General features: G+C 45.3%; 1 protein-coding gene across 3 annotated transcripts in view; it reads right to left on the bottom strand.

Annotated features, from left to right (window-relative positions):
* Positions 1-22,209, bottom strand: part of ACTN2 (actinin alpha 2) — a 158,937-nt gene that overhangs the window by 95,036 nt on the left and 41,692 nt on the right. The window contains exons 1-3 of one of the 3 annotated variants that reach the window (XM_077282909.1): positions 17,621-17,772; positions 15,286-15,400; positions 12,591-12,710 (exon numbers count right to left, since the gene is read on the bottom strand). Coding sequence is in view for 2 of the 3 variants with exons in the window: in XM_077282906.1 (XP_077139021.1) it covers positions 12,591-12,710; positions 15,286-15,400 (235 nt within the window). In the remaining variant the exon portion in view is untranslated. Of the gene's footprint in view, positions 1-12,590; positions 12,711-15,285; positions 15,401-17,620; positions 17,773-22,209 lie in introns of those variants that run through there. The other 2 variants (XM_077282906.1, XM_077282907.1) reach the window with 2 other exon arrangements.

Raw genomic sequence — 22,209 nt, 5'->3', positions numbered from 1 at the left:
TCACGAAGGATCTGAAATACCATCCTGACCTGTTTCACATGAGACTCCCAATCATCGGAAAAAATTAAGATGTCATCCAAATATACAATCATGAATTTATCAAGATAATTCCGGAAGATATCATGCATGAAGGACTGAAACACGGATGGAGCATTAGAGAGCCCGAATGGCATCACAAGGTATTCAAAATGGCCTTCGGGCGTATTAAACGCAGTTTTCCATTCGTCACCCTGCTTAATACGAACAAGATTATATGCCCCCCGAAGGTCAATTTTAGTAAAACAACTAGCCCCCTTAATCCTGGCAAACAAATCGGAAAGCAAAGGTAAAGAGTATTGAAACTTGACCGTGATCTTATTCAAGAGGCGATAATCAATACAGGGTCTCAAGGAGCCATCCTTCTTAGCAACAAAAAAAAATCCCGCTCCCAACGGTGAAGAAGATGGCCGAATATGCCCTTTCTCCAAAGACTCCTTAACATAACTCCGCATGGCGGTATGTTCCGGCACAGACAGGTTGAAAAGTCGGCCCTTAGGAAACTTACAGCCTGGAATCAAGTCAATAGCACAATCACAGTCCCTATGCGGTGGAATGGAACTGGACTTGGGCTCATCGAATACATCCTGAAAATCAGACAAAAACTCTGGAACTTCAGAAGAGGAGGAAGAGGAGATTGACATCACAGGAACGTCATTATGAACCCCCTGACAACCCCAACTAGTCACAGACATAGACTTCCAATCCAACACAGGATTATGTATCTTCAACCATGGAAAACCCAGCACAATAGCATCATGCAAATTATGCAGCACCAGAAAACGACAATCTTCCTGATGGGCTGGCGCCATGCACATGGTCACCTGTGTCCAAAACTGGGGTTTATTTTTAGCCAAAGGTGTAGCATCAATGCCCCTTAAAGGAATAGGGTTCTGCAAAGACTGCAAGGGGAAACCACAACGCCTGGCAAATTCAAAGTCCATTAAGTTCAAAGCGGCGCCTGAATCCACAAACGCCATGACAGAAAATGACGACAATGAGCAGATCAAGGTCACAGATAACAGAAATTTAGGTTGTACAGTTCCGATGGTAACTGAACTAGCGATTCTCTTTGTACGCTTTGGGCAGACTGAAATGACATGAGAAGCATCGCCACAATAAAAACACAACCTATTCTGACGTCTGAATTCTTGTTGTTCCGTTCTAGACAGAATCCTATCACACTGCATAGGCTCAGGCATCTGCTCTGAGGACAACGCCTGTTGTGAACTCTGTTTTCAGGCTCCCTCTTGTGGTCACAGGTGGTATTGTGTGACTTTTGTTTTGGGCTCCCCCTGGTGGCTTTGTTTGTTATCCTGCGGGTCTGTGGCTATCAGCTGCCTCGTTATTCACTTGGGAGTTTCCTTTTTAGCTCTGTTTCACTTCCACTTGTTGCCGGCTGTCAATGTACTCACTGCTATTCTGATTACTCCTGATTATCTTCAGTTTCAGTCTCTTCAGGAGAAGCTAAGTTCTGTTTAATTATTTTTTGCTCATCAGTCTGCAATATGATTTCTGTGTATGATGAGTTTAGTCCAGCTTGCTAATATGTGATTTCTTCTGCTGGTTTGCTCTGGGGTACAGATTTGCTTCCCCCGCACCGTTAGTTGGTGCGGGGGCTCGAGCGATCTCTGTGTGGATATTTTGAAAAGGGTTTTTTAATTGACCGCACAGTTCCCTTTCTATTTTCTGCTTTCTAGTGTTAGCGGGCCTCATTTGCTAAATCTAATTTCATCTCTGCGTTTGTGCTTTCCCCTTAACTCACCGTTAATATTTGTGGGGGGCTATTCTATATCTTTGGGGTCATTTCACTGAGGCAAGTGAGGACTTTCGTTCCCTTTAGGAATAGTCAGTTTCTCAGGCCGTGAAGAGACGTCTAGGATTTTCAGGTCACGTTCCACGGCTGCCTATAGTTGTTTGCGGATAGGATCAGGTTGCGGTCAATTCAGTTACCACTTCCCCAGAGTTTGTAGTCGGTTTAGTTACTTAGCTAGTCCTACTTGCGATCCTTGCCACTAGGATCATAACAGTGCAGCCGGCCAGTAAAGTGTTAATTGCATGGCAGAAGCAGGAGAAAAGAAGCCTTGAGACTTTTTTTTTTTTTTCTTTTGCCGTGTGTCTAGCTGCTGTGTGTCTAGCTTCTCTCCTCCTCTTAATCTTGGTGAGGCTCTGAACTCAGCTGCTGATATGTATACTCAGAGTTTGGCCTCCAGTGTAGATCATCTTGCTGCAAGGGTACAAAGTATTCAGGATTTTGTTGTTCACAGTCCTATGTCAGAGCCTAGAATACCTATTCCGGAGTTGTTTTCTGGAGATAGATCTAGGTTCCTGAATGTTAAGAACAATTGTAAATTGTTTCTTTCTTTGAAACCTCGTTCCTCTGGTGATTCCGTTCAGCAAGTTAAAATTATAATTTCTTTCTTGCGTGGTGACCCTCAAGATTGGGCCTTCGCATTGGCGCCAGGGGATCCGGCATTGCTCAGTGTTGATGCGTTTTTTCTGGCCCTTGGATTGCTCTATGAGGAACCTAATCTTGAGAACCAGGCTGAAAAAGCGTTGTTGGCCCTCTCTCAGGGGCAAGATGAAGCAGAGGTGTACTGCCAGAAATTTCGGAAATGGTCGGTGCTTACTCAGTGGAATGAGTATGCCCTGGCTGCAAATTTCAGAAAAGGTCTTTCTGAGGCCATTAAGAATGTCATGGTGGGGTTCCCTACGCCTGCAGGTCTGAATGAGTCAATGACTCTGGCCATTCAGATTGATCGGCGTTTGCGGGAGCGCAAACCTGCGCACTATTTGGCGGTGTCTTCTGAACAGACACCTGAGTCTATGCAATGTGATAGAATTCTGACCAGAAGTGAACGGCAAAATTATAGACGGCAAAATGGGTTGTGCTTTTACTGTGGTGACTCAGCTCATGTTATCTCAGCATGCTCTAAGCGCAAAAAAAAGGTTGATAAATCTGTCGCCATTGGTACTTTACAGCCTAAGTTCATTTTGTCTGTTACCCTGATTTGTTCCTTGTCATCTTACCCGGTTATGGCTTTTGTAGATTCAGGTGCTGCCCTGAGTCTGATGGACTTGTCATTTGCCAGGCGCTGTGGTTTTGTTTTGGAGCCTTTAAAATTCCCTATTCCACTAAGGGGAATTGATGCTACGCCATTGGCTACGAATAAACCTCAGTACTGGACACAAGTGACCATGTGCATGACTCCTGTTCATCAGGAGGTGATTCGCTTTCTTGTGCTGCATAATTTGCATGATGTTGTCGTGTTGGGTCTGCCATGGTTGCAGACTCATAATCCAGTCCTGGATTGGAAAGCAATGTCTGTGTCAAGTTGGGGTTGTCAGGGAATTCATGGCGACGCTCCTGTGGTGTCAATTGCTTCATCCACTCCTTCTGAAGTCCCTGCGTTTTTGTCAGACTACCAGGATGTATTTGATGAGCCCAAACTCAGTTCTCTACCTCCTCATAGGGATTGTGATTGTGCTATAAATTTGATTCCTGGTAGTAAGTTTCCTAAGGGACGACTTTTCAATTTGTCAGTGCCGACGCATGCTGCCATGCGGAGTTATATAAAGGAGTCCTTGGAGAAAGGACTTATTCGCCCCTCCTCCTCCCCTCTTGGTGCGGGGTTCTTTTTTGTGGCTAAGAAGGATGGTTCTCTGAGACCTTGTATTGATTATCGCCTTCTAAATAAAATCACGGTCAAATTTCAGTATCCTTTGCCATTGTTATCTGATCTGTTTGCTCGCATTAAGGGGTCTAGTTGGTTCACCAAGATAGATCTTCGTGGTGCGTATAACCTTGTGCGTATTAAGCAGGGTGATGAATGGAAAACTGCATTTAATACGCCCGAAGGCCATTTTGAGTACTTGGTGATGCCTTTTGGACTTTCTAACGCTCCTTCTGTCTTTCAGTCTTTTATGCACGACATCTTCCGCGAATATCTGGATAAATTTATGATTGTGTATCTGGATGATATTCTGTTTTTTTCTGATGACTGGGAGTCCCATGTTAAGCAGGTCAGGATGGTGTTTCAGGTCCTGCGTGCCAATGCTTTATTTGTGAAGGGCTCAAAATGTCTTTTTGAAGTCCAGAAGGTTTCTTTTTTGGGTTTCATTTTTTCTCCTTCTACTATTGAGATAGACCCAGTCAAGGTTCAGGCTATTCATGACTGGACACAGCCTACATCTGTTAAGAGTCTTCAGAAGTTCTTGGGTTTTGCTAATTTTTACCGTCGCTTCATCGCTAATTTTTCTGGTGTTGTTAAGCCTTTGACGGATTTGACCAAGAAAGGTTCTGATGTTACTAACTGGTCTCCTGCGGCTGTGGAGGCCTTTCGGGAGCTGAAGCGCCGGTTTTCTTCGGCTCCGGTCTTATGTCAGCCAGATGTCTCTCTTCCTTTCCAGGTTGAGGTTGATGCTTCCGAGATTGGAGCGGGGGCTGTTTTGTCGCAGAGAAGCGCCGATGGCTCTGTGATGAAGCCATGTGCTTTCTTTTCAAGAAAGTTTTCGCCTGCCGAGCGGAATTATGATGTCGGTAATCGGGAGTTGTTGGCTATGAAGTGGGCATTTGAGGAGTGGCGACATTGGCTCGAGGGAGCTAAGCATCGTGTGGTGGTCTTGACTGATCACAAGAATCTGATTTATCTCGAGTCGGCCAAGCGGCTGAATCCTAGACAGGCTCGTTGGTCGTTGTTTTTCTCTCGTTTTGATTTCGTGGTCTCGTACCTGCCTGGTTCGAAGAATGTAAAGGCTGATGCTCTTTCTAGGAGTTTTGTGCCTGACTCTCCTGGAGATTCAGAGCCAGCTGGTATTCTCAGAGAAGGGGTGATTTTGTCTGCCATCTCCCCAGATTTGCGACGAGTGCTGCAGGAGTTTCAGGCGGATAGACCTGACCGTTGTCCACCGGAGAGACTGTTTGTCCCGGATAGATGGACCAGCAGAGTTATTTCCGAGGTTCATTCTTCGGTGTTGGTGGGCCATCCTGGAATATTTGGTACCAGAGATTTGGTGGCCAGGTCCTTTTGGTGGCCTTCCTTGTCGCGGGATGTGCGTTCCTTTGTGCAGTCTTGTGGAATTTGTGCTCGGGCTAAGCCTTGCTGTTCTCGTGCCAGTGGTTTGCTGTTACCTTTGCCTGTCCCGAAGAGGCCTTGGACGCACATTTCCATGGATTTTATTTCGGATCTCCCTGTCTCTCAGAGAATGTCTGTCATCTGGGTGGTGTGTGATCGTTTTTCTAAGATCGTCCATTTGGTGCCCTTGCCTAAGTTGCCTTCCTCCTCCGAGTTGGTTCCGCTGTTTTTTCAAAATGTGGTTCGTTTGCATGGGATCCCTGAAAATATTGTTTCCGACAGAGGATCCCAGTTTGTGTCTAGATTTTGGCGGACCTTTTGCGCTAAGATGGGCATTGATTTGTCTTTTTCATCGGCCTTCCATCCTCAGACGAATGGCCAAACCGAACGAACTAATCAGATTTTGGAAACCTATTTGAGATGTTTTGTTTCTGCTGATCAGGACGACTGGGTGATTTTTTTGCCATTGGCCGAGTTTGCCCTTAATAATCGGGCTAGTTCTGCTACTTTGGTTTCTCCTTTTTTTTGTAATTCGGGGTTTCATCCTCGTTTTTCCTCGGGTCAGGTGGAGCCTTCTGACTGTCCTGGAGTGGATGTTGTGGTGGATAGGTTGCATCAGATTTGGAATCATGTTGTGGACAATTTGAAGCTGTCACAAGAGAAGGCTCAGCGCTTTGCCAACCGCCGTCGCTGTGTGGGTCCCCGACTTCGCGTTGGGGACTTGGTGTGGTTGTCTTCTCGCTTTGTTCCTATGAAGGTCTCCTCTTCTAAGTTCAAGCCTCGGTTTATCGGTCCTTATAAGATTTTGGAAGTCCTTAACCCTGTGTCATTTCGTTTTGACCTCCCAGCATCATTTGCTATTCATAATGTGTTTCATCGGTCGTTGTTGCGGAGGTATGTGGTGCCTGTGGGTCCTCCGGTTGAGCCTCCTGCCCCTGTGCTGGTTGAGGGAGAATTGGAATACGTGGTGGAGAAGATCTTGGATTCTCGTATTTCTAGACGGAGGCTTCAGTATTTGGTTAAATGGAAGGGCTATGGTCAGGAGGATAATTCCTGGGTTGTCGCCTCTGATGTTCATGCGGCCGATTTGGTTCGTGCCTTCCATGTGGCTCACCCTGATCGCCCTGGGGGTTTTGATGAGGGTTCAGTGACCCCTTCTCAAGGGGGGGGTACTGTTGTGAACTCTGTTTTCAGGCTCCCTCTTGTGGTCACAGGTGGTATTGTGTGACTTTTGTTTTGGGCTCCCCCTGGTGGCTTTGTTTGTTATCCTGCGGGTCTGTGGCTATCAGCTGCCTCGTTATTCACTTGGGAGTTTCCTTTTTAGCTCTGTTTCACTTCCACTTGTTGCCGGCTGTCAATGTACTCACTGCTATTCTGATTACTCCTGATTATCTTCGGTTTCAGTCTCTTCAGGAGAAGCTAAGTTCTGTTTAATTATTTTTTGCTCATCAGTCTGCAATATGATTTCTGTGTATGATGAGTTTAGTCCAGCTTGCTAATATGTGATTTCTTCTGCTGGTTTGCTCTGGGGTACAGATTTGCTTCCCCCGCACCGTTAGTTGGTGCGGGGGCTCGAGCGATCTCTGTGTGGATATTTTGAAAAGGGTTTTTTAATTGACCGCACAGTTCCCTTTCTATTTTCTGCTTTCTAGTGTTAGCGGGCCTCATTTGCTAAATCTAATTTCATCTCTGCGTTTGTGCTTTCCCCTTAACTCACCGTTAATATTTGTGGGGGGCTATTCTATATCTTTGGGGTCATTTCACTGAGGCAAGTGAGGACTTTCGTTCCCTTTAGGAATAGTCAGTTTCTCAGGCCGTGAAGAGACGTCTAGGATTTTCAGGTCACGTTCCACGGCTGCCTATAGTTGTTTGCGGATAGGATCAGGTTGCGGTCAATTCAGTTACCACTTCCCCAGAGTTTGTAGTCGGTTTAGTTACTTAGCTAGTCCTACTTGCGATCCTTGCCACTAGGATCATAACAAACGCCACAGCGCGCACAGTACTGCGCTCCCGCAGGCGCCGATCAATCTGAATGGCCAGAGACATAGAATCACTCAGACCAACAGGCGTGGGAAACCCCACCATAACATCTTTAACAGATTCAGAAAGACCCTTTCTGAAAACTGCCGCCAAAGCATCCTCATTCCATTTAGTCAGCACAGACCATTTTCTAAATTTCTGACAATACAATTCTGCCGCTTCTTGACCCTGAGACAGGGCTAACAAGGTCTTCTCCGCTTGATCCACAGAATTTGGTTCATCATATAATAATCCTAGAGCCTGAAAAAAGGCATCTACATTAAGCAAGGCCGGATTCCCAGATTCCAGGGAAAATGCCCAATCCTGAGGGTCGCCACGCAGCAGGGAGATGACAATTTTAACCTGCTGAATGGGATCACCAGAGGAACGAGGCTTCAGAGCAAAAAACAGTTTACAGTTGTTTTTAAAACTCCAAAATTTGGACCTGTCCCCAAAAAACAAATCAGGAGTAGGAATCCTAGGCTCTAAAAGCGGAGTCTGAACAATATAATCAGAAATACCCTGTACCCTAGCAGCAAGCTGGTCTACACGAGAAACTAATCCCTGAACATCCATGCTAGCACAAGACTCCTCCGTCACCCAGAGGAAAAGAGGGAAGAAAAGACAAAGCAGGCTGCAGAAAAAAATGGCTCTTTCTTCCCTTCTTCTGAGATGCATTTAACTCATTGTTGGCCAGTTGTACTGTTATGATCCGGTGACCTTGAAGCCGCATGAGAGACTTTCTCAGGAGTAGGTGGTACCTGTACTGACCGCAAACCCTAAACTAACACCGCAACTAGAAGTAGCCGTGGGATGTACCTAACACGCCCTAGACACCTCGACACAGCCGGAGGACTAAATACCCCTATAGATGGAAATGGGAATTCTATCTTGCCTCAGAGCAGAACCCCAAAGGATAGGCAGCCCCCCACAAATATTGACTGTGAGTATAAGAGGAAAGACACACGCAGGCAGAAAAACAGGATTTAGCAAAAGAGGCACTTCTAGCTAAATAGAAAAGGATAGGACAGAATTTCTAATTCTAAAATCCTAAAAATATCCACAGCAGATAATACAAATATTCTACATCTAACTAAAGACATAGAAAGTATATCTGCATCTCCTGAGAATCCAGCATGACTGAAAAATCCAAACAAAGTCTAAGCTGGACAAAAACACAATGAATTGCACTGAATTGCAAGCACACTGCATGTGTGCACAGAGACAAAAAACAGACACTTATCTTAGCTGAATTTGGCAGCAGGGCATGAGGAACCAGAGAGAGATGCAATCCCTCCAAGTACAATGGACAACTGGCACGGACTCATGGATCCTGCACACCTAAATACCTAATAGAGCTGCAATCAGCAGAAACACCTGCCCTGGATTACAACCCCAAGACAACTGCACTACCACCAACAACCACCGGAGGGAGCCCAAGAGTAGAATTCACAACAGTCCTCCTAGTCCTGGACCTGTCTTCTGCCTTTGACACTGTGGACCACTCCCTTCTGCTTCAGATCCTCTCATCTCTTGGTATCACAGACTTGGCCCTATCCTGGATCTTGTCATATCTGACAGACCGAACATTGTGTCTCCCTTCCCCACGCCACCTCCTCACTTCACCTCTTGTCTGTCGGTGTTCCTCAAGGCTCTGTTCTAGGACCCCTACTCTTCTCCATCTACACCTTGGGTCTGGGACAACTCATAGAATCCCATGATATGCAGTACCATCTCTACGCCAATGACATGCAGATCTACCTATCCGGACCTAATCTCACCTCCTTGCTTACCAAAATACCACACTGTCTGTCTGCTATTTCAGCCTTCTTCTCCGCTCGCTTTCTAAAACTGAACATGGATAAAACAGAATTCATCATCTTTCCCCCATCTCACTCTACCCCTCCACCAGACCTATCCATCAATGTCAATGGCTGCTCACTTTCCCCAGTCCCACACGCCCGGTGCCTCAGAGTGATCCTAGACTCTGCCCTCTCTTTCAAGCCACATATCCAAGCCCTTGCCTCCTCCTACCGTGTCAAACTCAAAAATATTTCCTGGATCCACGCATTCCTTGACCGCGACACCACAAAAACACTAGTGCATGCCCTTATCATCTCCCCAACACATCAGACTCTCGCCTGCCATAGAAACCATCAAAAAGAACCTGAAGACTCACCTCTTCCGACAAGCCTACAGCCTGCAGTGATCCTCAACTTACTGAACCGCTGCACAACCAGCTCTACCCTCTCCTAGTGTATCCTCACCCATCCCCTGCAGACTGTGAGCCCTCGCGGGCAGGGTCCTCCCCTCTTTATGTACCTGTGTGCCTTGGTTTTTTTGTTCATGTTTAATGTACTTGTCTATATTTGCCCCTATTCACATGTAAAGAGCCATGGGATAAATGGCGCTATATAAATGTATAATAATAATAAATAATAATAATAATAATAATACCGTGAACTAGCTCAGTTCTGCAGCTAGCCATGGTAACGCTCATTAAAACAAAGCAACTGTGGCATTTAGCAGTCACAGGGCAAGAATCTCAGTCTAGCCACTGTGGGTGAAGTAATGGCAACTGCAAGGTTTCAGAATATTTTTACATAAAGGGGTATTCCCGCTCCAAGATCTTATCCTAATATATAGTAGGTGAAAATAATTTTAATAATATTAGCAAATACTCCCAATTAGAAATATAGTATAGTTCTTCTGATAAGCTATGTCGCTTACCCCATGTGCAGGGCATTGCAATAGGTGTGGTATCCATGGTTACGACTGATAATATAGTGACAGTTTGTGGTTAGTGGTCGTTACATGGATACCTAAGCTACTGCAATGCCCTGCACATGGGGTAAGCAATACAGCTTATCAGAATAACTATACTACTTTTCTAATTGGAGGAATTCGCTAATATTATTATAATTATCATATCTACTAGGGAGTGACACTCCCCTTGAGAAAGCACGTGGGCGAAATGCGTGTCGTGGCGCTTTGTGCAGTGGTGTCTGTGACTTATAATGGGTAAGCATTGATTTACGATCTCTACATGGATATCCCTAATGTTTAGTTCCCCTCATCCAGGTATGAATATATGTATGAGACTGTCACCTTATAGGATGTTTTTGTGTACTATACAATGCTATGTGATATATGTTAATGTATCACCACTGCTGTACATTTTTTTACTTAGTCTTTTGAGATCTTCATTTGTTATAATGCGTTTTTATGATTGATGTTCAATAAACTTTATTGATTTTATATCTTGAGTGCTGTGGTGATCTATGAGTACTTTGTACAAATCTTTAGGTGATATGGTTTATTCATCCACTATTTTTGATTTTGCAATATAATCAATGGAGAAGCAGGCATAGCAATGCTTCTAGCTGGTGGTATTTATTTATGCTGTTGGAATCTTTATTTTGAACTAGCTGTTTCCAGCCAGCTAACGCTCGGCACGCTCATTGCTATCTAATTAACGCTGCTGGTGATTAAACTAAAGTAAATAATGACAACATTCAATATCGCTTACGCAGGTGGTAAATTAACTTAAAATAAAGTTAATAACAATAGTGTGGTGATGTGCTGGGGGCGGGATTATGTGTGGTGATGTGGGGGCGGGATTATGTGTGGTGATGTGGGGGCGGGATTACGTGTGGTAATGGGGTGGGGGGGCGGGATTATGTGTGGTGATGTGTTGGGGAGGCGGGATTATGTGTGGTGATGTGTTGGGGGGCGGGATTATGTGTGGTGATGTAGTGGGGGGCGGGATTATGTGTGGTGATGTGGTGGGGGGGCGGGATTATGTGTGGTGATGTGGTGGGGGGGCGGGATTATCTGTGGTAATGTAGTGGGGGGGCAGGATTATGTGTGGTAATGGGGTGGGGGGGCGGGATTATGTATGGTAATGGGGTGGGGGGGCGGTATTATGTGTGGTGATATGGTGGGGGGCGGGATTGTGTGTGGTGATGTGGTGCGGATCGTGTGTGGTAATGTGGTGGGGGGCGGGATTGTGTGTGGTGATGTGGTGGGGGGCGGGATTATGTGTGGTGATGTGGTGGGGGGCGGGATTATGTGTGGTGATGTGGTGGGGGGCGGGATTGTGTGTGGTGAGGATTGTGTGTGGTAATGTGGTGGGGGGCGGGATTATGTGTGGTGATGTGGTGGGGAGGCGGGATATGTGTGGTGATGTGGTGGGGGGGCGGGATTATGTGTGGTGATGTGGTGGGGGGCGGGATTATGTGTGGTGATGTGGTGGGGGGAGGGATTATGTGTGGTGATGTGGTGGTGGGGCGGAATTATGTGTGGTGATGTGTTGAAGGGGCGGGATTATGTGTGGTGATGTGGTGAGGGGTGGGATTATGTGTGGTGGGGGGTGGGATTATGTGTGGTGATGTGGTGGGGGGCGGGATTGTGTGTGGTGAGGATTGTGTGTGGTAATGTGGTGGGGGGCAGGATTATGTGTGGTGATGTGGTGGTGGGGCGGAATTATGTGTGGTGATGTGTTGAAGGGGCAGGATTATGTGTAGTAATGTGGGGGGGCGGTATTATGTGTGGTGATGTGGTAGGGGGGTGGGATATGTGTGGTGATGTGGTGGGGGGCAGGATTATGTATGGTGATGTGGTGGGGGGCGGGATTATGTGTAGTAATGTAGTGGGGGGGGCGGGATTATGTGTGGTGATGTGTTGAAGGGGCGGGATTATGTGTGGTGATGTGGTGAGGGGTGGGATTATGTGTGGTGGGGGGCGGGATTATGTGTGGTGATGTGGTGGGGGGCGGGATTGTGTGTAGTAATGTAGTGGGGGGGCGGGATTATGTGTGGTGATGTGTTGAAGGGGCGGGATTATGTGTGGTGATGTGGTGAGGGGTGGGATTATGTGTGGTGGGGGGCGGGATTATGTGTGGTGATGTGGTGGGGGGCGGGATTGTGTGTGGTGAGGATTGTGTGTGGTAATGTGGTGGGGGGCAGGATTATGTGTGGTGATGTGGTGGGGACGGAGCTACTGTGCAGGGGGCGGGATTAGCGAGTAATCACGATGCGTCATATATATAGATATTGGGATAGGCTCTTGAAGATGGGATTAACCCTTTAACTTTATGGCTGAGTGAAGGTGATTTTAGCCCTACATATGTAAAACAGGTTTCGGAGCTCCTCAAATACATATGATGCAGTGCCTAAAATAATGTTGCAAACTTTAAAAAAAATGAAAAAAGTAGTTGGAAATATGATTACTGTCAAAATTTCTCCACTTCCTCCTGAGCTCCAGTGTGACAAGTAGCCCACAGTGGCAGCAAGTCATGTTTTATGTCTGCATCATCCAAATGCTGAAGGCGGTATGATTTTCACCACAGTCATGTTTTGAACTTGGGGATGTAAATCCTTGGACAAGGGAACATATGATATGCGATGATATGATTTGCATTTCTTCGTTGGATTGCAGTTTAAAACATAGTGAAATTACCTTCTGCTCCTATTGAAACCAATTTTACTCCTTTGCTGGAAATGAAGTCCAGAGCTTTGTTGACATTGGCAATCTTATGGAAACGCATTTTGCCTCTGTCTGGCTTTGGCAGCCTCTCTCCTGTGGGAAGAAAGTAAGACGGGATTGGGTTTTGTAATGAAACTCTGCCAATGACGACACAGTATTACACACACCTAGGTATGTTATACCATCCGGGCCACTATGAAAGCTTTGTTCGGTATAGTTAAAGCTTGTGTGTCACTTCAAGTAACTTTTCAGAAAAACCTGTTGTCTGCGTACACGAGGAATAACACTTTTTATGTCTATTATATGACTTGTCCTGAGTTTTCTCCTTTTAATTTGTAGTTGTGTCTGAGCCAGTGGATGGATGAAGATTAGCTGTTATGATGTCTTCAATACACAGAGACATGAGAGATTCCTGTTCCTCATTATATGGCATATGTTCAGGGGCAGCAGCAAATTGGAGGACATTATATAGCACTACTGAGTAGTGTAGCTGTGAATCCAGCCCTGGTTTTCGTGTATTCTCTTTCAATCTGCTCCTTCCCTGTCCACTCTCCACAGAATTCAATAGGTAACTGTAATCTGATCTCTGTGAGATGACAATTCATTTTGATTTTGAGTGGGATGGATTGTAACAGTTTTTCAGACTAAATTATAAGTTCAGAGGAAGGATAAAAATGGGCTCATATGTGGAGAAAGTTATAAGGGGATTTACATGTTACAAAGTTTTCCGTGTTTGCTTGTACAAATGATGCAAAGTTTGTCCAACCTTCAGGAAACATTTAACTAATATTGCACATTCAATCATCTGCTGATTTTAGTTGTCAGAATTTTTCAGAATATTTTTCCACGCTAGAGTTCATATGAGTTTATGCCACCAGGGGGCGCATCACCGCAAGTCTACGAAGCTATGTTCCCCTGCATTCCATTCATTCCCTAGTTTTTACAGCCAGGGGCAGCTTCATTAGCAGGCTCCTGGTTGTAAAATTATTTAACCCCTTCAGATGGATTTACATTGTGGGACATGACTGTACGGCGGACAGTTATGGGATATTGTTGATGGGTATTGATGATGTTAAAACCCCATGAGTATTTATTTCATTAAAATACTTTATTCATAATGTGTGTGTTTATTTAACCCTTTATTACTACTGGATTAATAATGGATATGTGTCTTATTGACATCTCTCCATTATTAACCAGGCTTAATGTCACCTTCCATTAGCAAGGTGACATTAACTCCTTATTACCCCATATCCCACCGCTAATCGGGAGTGGGAAAAGAGTGGCTAAGTGCCAGAATAGGCGCATCTTACAGATGTGCCTTTTCTGGGGTGGCTGGGGGCAGATGTTTTTAGCCAGGGGGGCCAATAACCATGGTCCCTCTCTAGGCTATTAATATCTGCCCTCACTCACTGGCTTTACCACTCTGGCGGAGAAAATTGCGCAGGAGCCCACACCATTTTTTCCCCTGATTTAACCCTTTATTTTAACACGAGAGCTCCCAAATTTTGCACACAGACACTTCTTACATTATTAGTGAGGAATATGTAAAAAAAATAAGGGATATGAAATGGTTTACTGTATGTAAACCATGTCTCATATCCTGTCGGGTTTTATAAGGAGATAGCAAAAGCCGGCAATTGAATTACCGGCCTTTCTGCTATCTAGCTCTGTATTAAAAATATATATATATATATATATATATATATATATATATATATATATATATATATAACTATTCTATGTGTAGACATTTATTTTATCTATTCTAACCTGTCAGTGTGATTTTACTGTACACCGCACTGAATTACCGGCTTTTCTATAGGACACCGCTGCGTATTTCTCGCAAGTCACACACATGGTCCGTGTGTAATCCGTATTTTTCTCGCCCCCATAGATTTTCATTGGCGGATTTTTTGTGCAATACGCTGCGATTTTCTCAGCCCGTAAAATACGGGTGAGAAATATATGGCAGATAGGAGCTGCCCCATAGAGAAACATTGGTCAGTGTGCAATGTGTTATTTTTGCGCCTCTCATATGTCCGTATTCCTCTCTAGTGTGACCCCGGCCTTTCCGTGTCAGAGAAAAGAGGAATGGCATAAACATCAGTTGAGGGATAGGAAAGTATGTATGGTGTACTATTTCCCATCTCTTGCTCCCATGTATATCAGGACAATGGGGTATATCATTTGTAGAGCTGGCTATGAATGGGCCTATCTCTCTCTGTTGATGTTTACGGATTTTAAGAAATGATAGGCTGTTACCAAAAAAATTCATTATCTACAAAGGATAGAGCCACATTTTGTATGGTCTACTCTTCTCTGAAGTTCTGACTGGGGAAGAAAGAGACCACTGTTCTTCAGATTGGAGAAGGAGACCACTGTTCTTCAGATTGGTGGAACCCCTATAGATGGAATCTAACAGACATTCATAGTGTTTTATTCTTGTTTATAAGGGTGATTCAGAATGATAATGTAGACCATGGACCATGAAAGATTGGACATTCCTGGACTAAACGATCCAGTGTGTCATATACTTCGTAGAATGTTGCCCCACAATGATGACTAAACCAAGAGTGTAAGCTTTGTCAGAAATAAATAGTTAAATCCAAGATTTTTAAGGGGGCTAAATTAGAAAGCAAACATACTGAAATGAAAGGGCGCTGACCTGAGATAACTTCAAGTAGGAGCATTAATTTCAGTCCATTTCTGAAATCCTCTTCAATGTTCTCGATCTCTGTCCCGGCTTTTCGTAAATGTGAATTGCACCAAGCTGTAAACGTCTGTACAAACATAAAAAAAAATAAAATATTGTAATCTACTTCACATACAAACTAGAATTTATGAATGTTGGTCTGTCCCTTATTGAGGAGGCGAGCAAGAGTACATGAGACCACGTTGTGTGGTCAAACTTGTCCATGTCTGGCTCTATTTGTTTGCATGAGTAATAATACATCTCCAATAATTAACAAATAGAACGTTTGCGGTCTGTATACACGCTGCCAGGTGATGAAGAAACATCAAATGCTCGAGATAATGAAAAAAAAGTTTATTATTTTTCTACGTGTTTCGAAGTGTAGCCAACCTCCAGGCAGAGTGGACAAAGACCACAAACCTTCCATTTGTTACATATTTTTTGGGTGAAATCACACATGGCTCTGCATCCTGGGATCAGGTCAGCATATACAGTACAGAGCAAAAGTTTGGACACGCTTTCTCATTTAAAGATTTTTCTGCATTTTCATGACTATGAAAATTGTACATTCACACTGAAGGCATCAAAACTATGAATTAACACATGTGGAATTATATACTTAAAGGGGTTGTCCACTACTTTCAATTAACCCCCCAATGTACCCCCCCGGGGCCCCTAATGAATTGTGCCATTACCTTCTGTTGATGTTTTCGCCTGTGAGCGGCGCTATTCCTCCTGCTGAGTCCGGGTCACATGACCCCCAGACTGCAGCCGCCGCTCATTTCCGCCGACGTCACGTCAATTTCCAGGCTCTGAAAATTGACGTGACGTCAGCAGCAGGCGTGACCAGCCCCCACAGTCAGCAGTCACTCAGCAAGAGTGACTGGGCTGTGGGCGGTGCTGGGGGCTGCCTGCAGGGCTGTGCTGGGGGCGGGCGGGGCTGTGTGTGCTGAGCTCACTGCTCACTGAGTGCTGGGATCATGATGTGTGGCTGGGCTGTGCTTCGGTCGCCGGGGGTCTGCCGGTGCTTGTGCCCGCCGGCGCCGGTGTTTCTGCCCGCCGGCGCCGGTGCTTCTGCCCGCCGGCGCTGGTGCTTCTGCCCGCCGGCGCTGTGCGTGTGTGTGCCGGCGCTGTGCGTGTGTGTGCCGGCGCTGTGTGTGCGCGTGTGTGCCGGCGCTGTGTGTGCGTGTGCCGACGCTGTGCGTGTGTGTGTGTGTGCCGGCGCTGTGCGTGTGTGTGCAGGCATCGTCCGATGGGACTACAAGTCCCATCGGGCTCTGCCTGCTACACTGACAGTGAGTGACACATTAGCCAATGATGGGACAGTAGTAGTCCCATCATCCGGCTAATGTGTTGAATGTAAAAAAAAAAAAAAACACAGTACATACATACATACACACCATGCGACGACATGCACCATGCGACAACATGCGGCAACATGCACCATGCGATGACATGCACCATGCGACGACATGCACCATGCGACAACATGCACCATGTGACATGCACCATGCGACGACATGCGACGACATGCACCATGCAACGACATGCGCCATGCGACGACATGCACCATGCGACGACATGCGACAACATGCACCATGCGACCACATGCACCATGCGACCACATGCGACATGCGATGACATGCACCATGCGACGACATGCACCATGTGACATGCACCATGCGACAACATGCACCATGTGACATGCACCATGCGACGACATGCGACATGACCATGCGACGACATGCACCATGCAATGACATGCGACATGCGACGACATGCACCATGCAACGACATGCGCCATGCGACGACATGCGCCATGCGACGACATGCACCATGCGGCGACCTGCACCATGTGATGACATGCGCCATGTGACGACATGCGCCATGCGACGACATGCGCCATGCGACGACATGCACCATACGACAACATGCACCATGCGACAACATGCACCATGCGACGACATGCAACAACATGCACCATGCGGCGACATGCACCATGCGACATGCACCATGCGACGACATGCACATGCGTCAACATGCGACATGCACCATGCGTCGACATGCGCCATGCGTCAACATGCACCATGCGTCAACATGAGACATGCACCATGCAACGACATGCACCATGCATCGACATGCACCATGCGTCGACATGCACCATGCATCAACATGCACCATGCATCAACATGCACCATGAGTCAACATGCGACGACACGCAACATGTGACATGCGACATGAAACATGCCACATACAGTACGTACATACAACAGACATACAGTACATATAACATAGATTACATACTCACCATCACTTGTCACTTTGATCCCCGAAGCCATTGTCATCTGTAAAAAATATTAAAATAATAAACAAACACTATACTCCCTGATCCGCAGAAATCCAATTAAAACGAGTGTCCCTCGACGATCTCCCGTGGAGAGCAGGAGCCTCTGCTGATGCAACCACTCTCCAGGGGCTCCAGGAAGACAATGAGGGGAGGAAGGTATCCTTCCACAATGTATTCCCCACAATGTATTCCTACACCCCTGTGAGAAAATAGTCCCTAGTCTCACTTTATGGCATGCTGTATGAGAAAGTTCCCACGCAGCTTTTTGCCATAAAGTGAGACCAGTGAACTTTAGTAACCTCAGTGATGCACTACAGGAGCCATTGTCTTCTGTCAGTGTGTCACTGAGGGTCCTATAGAGCAGTGACACCACCCAATGTCACTGTTCTATAGGGGAGATCGTCGTGGGACACTCGTTATTAATTGGACTACAGCGGACAGGTAGTATACGGTTTATTATTTTACTTTTTTGCAGGTGCTGGAGTATGGTAAGTATGGTTAAATGAAGAATATTAAAATACTTTTTCCTAATGTGTGTGTGTTTCATTAACCCTTTTTTAGTATTGGATTAATAATGGATAGGCGTCTTATTGACGCCTCTCCGTTATTAACCCGGCTTAATGTCACCTTACAATAGCAAGGTGACATTAACCCCTTATTACCCCATATCCCACCGCTACACGGGAGTGGGACTGAAATACATGGCACTTTAATACGCGGCACTGAAATACGTGGCACGTGGCACTTACGTACGTGGCACTGAAATATGTGGCACGTGGCACTGAAATACGTGGCACTTACATAGGTGGCATTTAAATCCGTGGCACTTAAATCCGTGGCACTTACATACATCGCACTTGCATACATGGCACTTAAATACGTGGCACGTGGCACTTACATACGTGGCACTTACATACGTGGCACTTATATACGTGGCACGTGGCACTTACATACGTGGCACTTATATACGTGGCACTGAAATAGGTGGCACTTAAATCCGTGGCACTGAAATACGTGTCACGTGGCACATACGTGGCACTTACATACGTGGCACTTACATACGTGGCACTTATATACGTGGCACGTGGCACTTACATACGTGGCACTTATATACGTGGCACCGAAATAGGTGGCACTTAAATCCGTGGCACTGAAATACGTGTCACGTGGCACATACGTGGCACTTACATACGTGGCACTTACATACGTGGCACTTACATACGTGGCACTTACATACGTGGCACGTGGCACTTAAATCCGTGGCACTTAAATCCGTGGCACTTAAATCCGTGGCACTTAAATCCGTGGCACTTACATACGTGGCACTGAAATACGTGGCACTGAAATACGTGGCACATACGTGGCACTTACATACGTGGCACTTACATACGTGGCACTTACATACGTGGCACGTGGCACTTACATACGTGGCACTTATATACGTGGCACTTATATACGTGGCACTGAAATACGTGGCACTGAAATATCGTGGCACTATGACTGTCAGAAAATGTTCATTAAACGGTTAGGGGTGAGGTTAGGGGTAGGGTTAGGGTTTGGATCCCTTTATCACCGTGATGGTGGTGGGTGTTTTTTCAGTTTTTTTTCTATAAAAACGCATCATCGGTGAGGGTGGAAGATATGGTTATCGCAATCCCAGTGATGACATAACCAAAGTAAAGACCATAAATATAAAGTAATGGACAAGTACTGAACAATCCCTTTAATATATGATACTAAAACTGTTTTGAATCTATAAAATGCACAGTGTAGACTACAGTCTACAAATCTGTAATTTCTCAGTGTGAATGCAGATTTTTGGTTACTCATATTACACTCAGAGAGTGAATACAAGGATGTGATTTGAATACTCCCAATGTTGTCACCACGGTTTCTCTCACGGAGAATTTGTGTCAGTGTCATTATGTGAACCCTGTGGACAATCAGTGGCTGCTTCACTGTCTTCGCCTTAGGAAGAAGTGGCTTACATTTGGTAATTCTTAAAAAAAATGCAGCAACACTCACTTCCTACAGATATAAGAGTTTGCTTAGAAGGTGGTGAGAGTGATGCGGCCACTGATTGACCACAGGTACAATCGCTGCGAGACACCGCGCCGACACTATTGGAACGTGCAGGCACTGGAATCTAGTAAACATACAGACTGAGAGGGGGTTGTTAGAATAGTGGACAAACCCTTCAAAGTTCTATATGTATGTATATATCACTGCAACAAAATATTAAAGTGTATGTATATGAATCAATAATTTATTCCATACATACACATAGAAGTATATATTGGTGTGTATATAAAAGGTGTGATCGCATATTGGTGCAATCTGTGCAGCTAAAATGCAATGGGGGCCATTTCTACCTCGAAAGCAGGTGGAATTGTGACTTAGGATGAGCTGTTATTTCTGCAAATGGCCCATATATTGTTTCTGAAACTGGGGCCTCTCCTGTATATGAGCACAAATAGTGTAAAATAAGAACACACATAATATATACATGCACACAAGCGTATGTAGATGGACACATATAACCACACATGTACTGTGTAATCTACATATCTAAGACATATACGCAGTAGGATCTCTTTACAGTATATCATATGTATACTAAACTATATATACTATGAAATAGATGAGAAAGAAGAAAAGCTAAAAGCTTGATCACCATGGTTGTGCAGTTCTTGGTGCTGCTTTACAGCTTGTGACCAAGATGTGACCTCTCCTCATCAGCCTGAACAGAGAGGAGGGAGAGGAGGGAGGGGTTTGGGTGTGTTTTGGAGTGGGTGTGCTAAGTTCGGGCTTAGAGGACAGTGCAATGCATCATGGAACTTGTAGTATTAGGGCACAATAAGGAAGTAGTCGATTAACCCCATGAGAGCTGAATCCAGCACTGAAGATGTGCTGCTACAGCATGATAACAGGTAATATTACACAGTAGATGTTTTCAGTGGCACATAATAGCAAGATTTATGAAAAAAAAAAAAAAACTTTATAGTAGTGGACAACTTCTTTAACAAAAAAGTGTGAAACAACTGAAAATATGTCTTATATTCTAGGTTCTTCAAAGTAGCCGCCTTTTGCTTTGATGACTGCTTTGCACACTCTTGGCATTCTCTTGATGAGCTTCAAGAGGTAGTCACCGGAAATGGTCTTCCAACAATCTTGAAGGAGTTCCCAGAGATGCTTAGCACTTGTTGGCCCTTTTGCCTTCACTCTGCGGTCCAGCTCACCCCAAACCATCTCGATTGGGTTCAGGTCTGGTGACGGTGGCCAGGCCAGGTAGCATCCCATCACTCTCCTTCTTGGTCAAATAGCCAAGAGGTGTGTTTGGGGTCATTGTCCTGTTGAAAAGTAAATAATGGTCCAACTAAAAGCAAACCGGATGGAATAGCATGCCGCTGCGAGATGCTGCGGTAGCCATGCTGGTTCATTATGCCTTCAAATTTGAATAAATCCCCAACAGTGCCACCAGCAAAGCACCCCCACACCATCACACCTCCTCCTCCATGCTTCACGGTGGAACCAGGCATGTAGAGTCTATCCGTTCACCTTTTCTGCGTCGCACAAAGACACAGTGGTTAGAACCAAAGATCTCAAATTTGGACTCATCAGACCAAAGCACAGATTTCCACTGGTCTAATATCCATTCCTTGTGTTCCTTAGCCCAAACAAGTCTCTTCTGCTTGTTGCCTGTCCTTAGCAGTGGTTTCCTAGCAGCTATTTTACCATGAAGGCCTGCTGCACAAAGTCTCTTCTTAACAGTTATTCTAGACATATGTCTGCTGCTAGAACTCTGTGTGGCATTGACCTGGTCTCTAATCTGAGCTGCTGTTAACCTGCGATTTCTGAGGCTGGTGACTCAGATAAACTTATCCTCAGAAGCAGAGGTGACTCTTGGTCTTCCTTTCCTGGGTTGGTCCTCATGTGAGCCAGTTTCTTTGTAGCGCTTGATGGCTTTTGCAACTGCACTTGGGGACACTTTCAAAGTTTTCCCAATTTTTCGGACTGACTGACCTTCATTTCTTAAAGCAATGATGGAAACTCGTTTTTCTTTACTTAGAATTTGTATTATGGCAAGAAAAAGCAGCTAACAGTCTCTATTCAGTAGGACTATCCGCTGCATATCCACCAGACTTCTGCTCAACATAACTGATGGTCCCAATCCCATTTATAAGGCAAGGGCGATTTGACCAAGAAGGAGAGTGATGGGGTGCTACGCCAGATGACCTGGCCTCCACCGTCACCAGACCTGAACCCAATTGAGATGGTTTGGGGTGAGCTGGACCGCAGAGTAAAGGCAAAAGGGCCAACAAGTGCTAAGCATCTCTGGGAACTCCTTCAAGATTGTTGGAAGACCATTCCCGGTGACTACCTCTTGAAGCTCATCAAGAGAATGCCAAGAGTGTGCAAAGCAGTCATCAAAGCAAAAGGTGGCTACTTTGAATAACCTAGAATATAAGACATATTTTCAGTTGTTTCATACTTTTTTGTTAAGTATAATTCCACATGTGTTAATTCATAGTTTTGATGCCTTCAGTGTG

Source organism: Ranitomeya variabilis, chromosome 2 (assembly GCF_051348905.1).
Source record: "Ranitomeya variabilis isolate aRanVar5 chromosome 2, aRanVar5.hap1, whole genome shotgun sequence".
NCBI classification, from domain to species: domain Eukaryota; kingdom Metazoa; phylum Chordata; class Amphibia; order Anura; family Dendrobatidae; genus Ranitomeya; species Ranitomeya variabilis.
The sequence above is the reverse complement of the archived record's forward strand: the minus strand, read 5'-3'. Positions and strand labels throughout refer to the sequence as shown.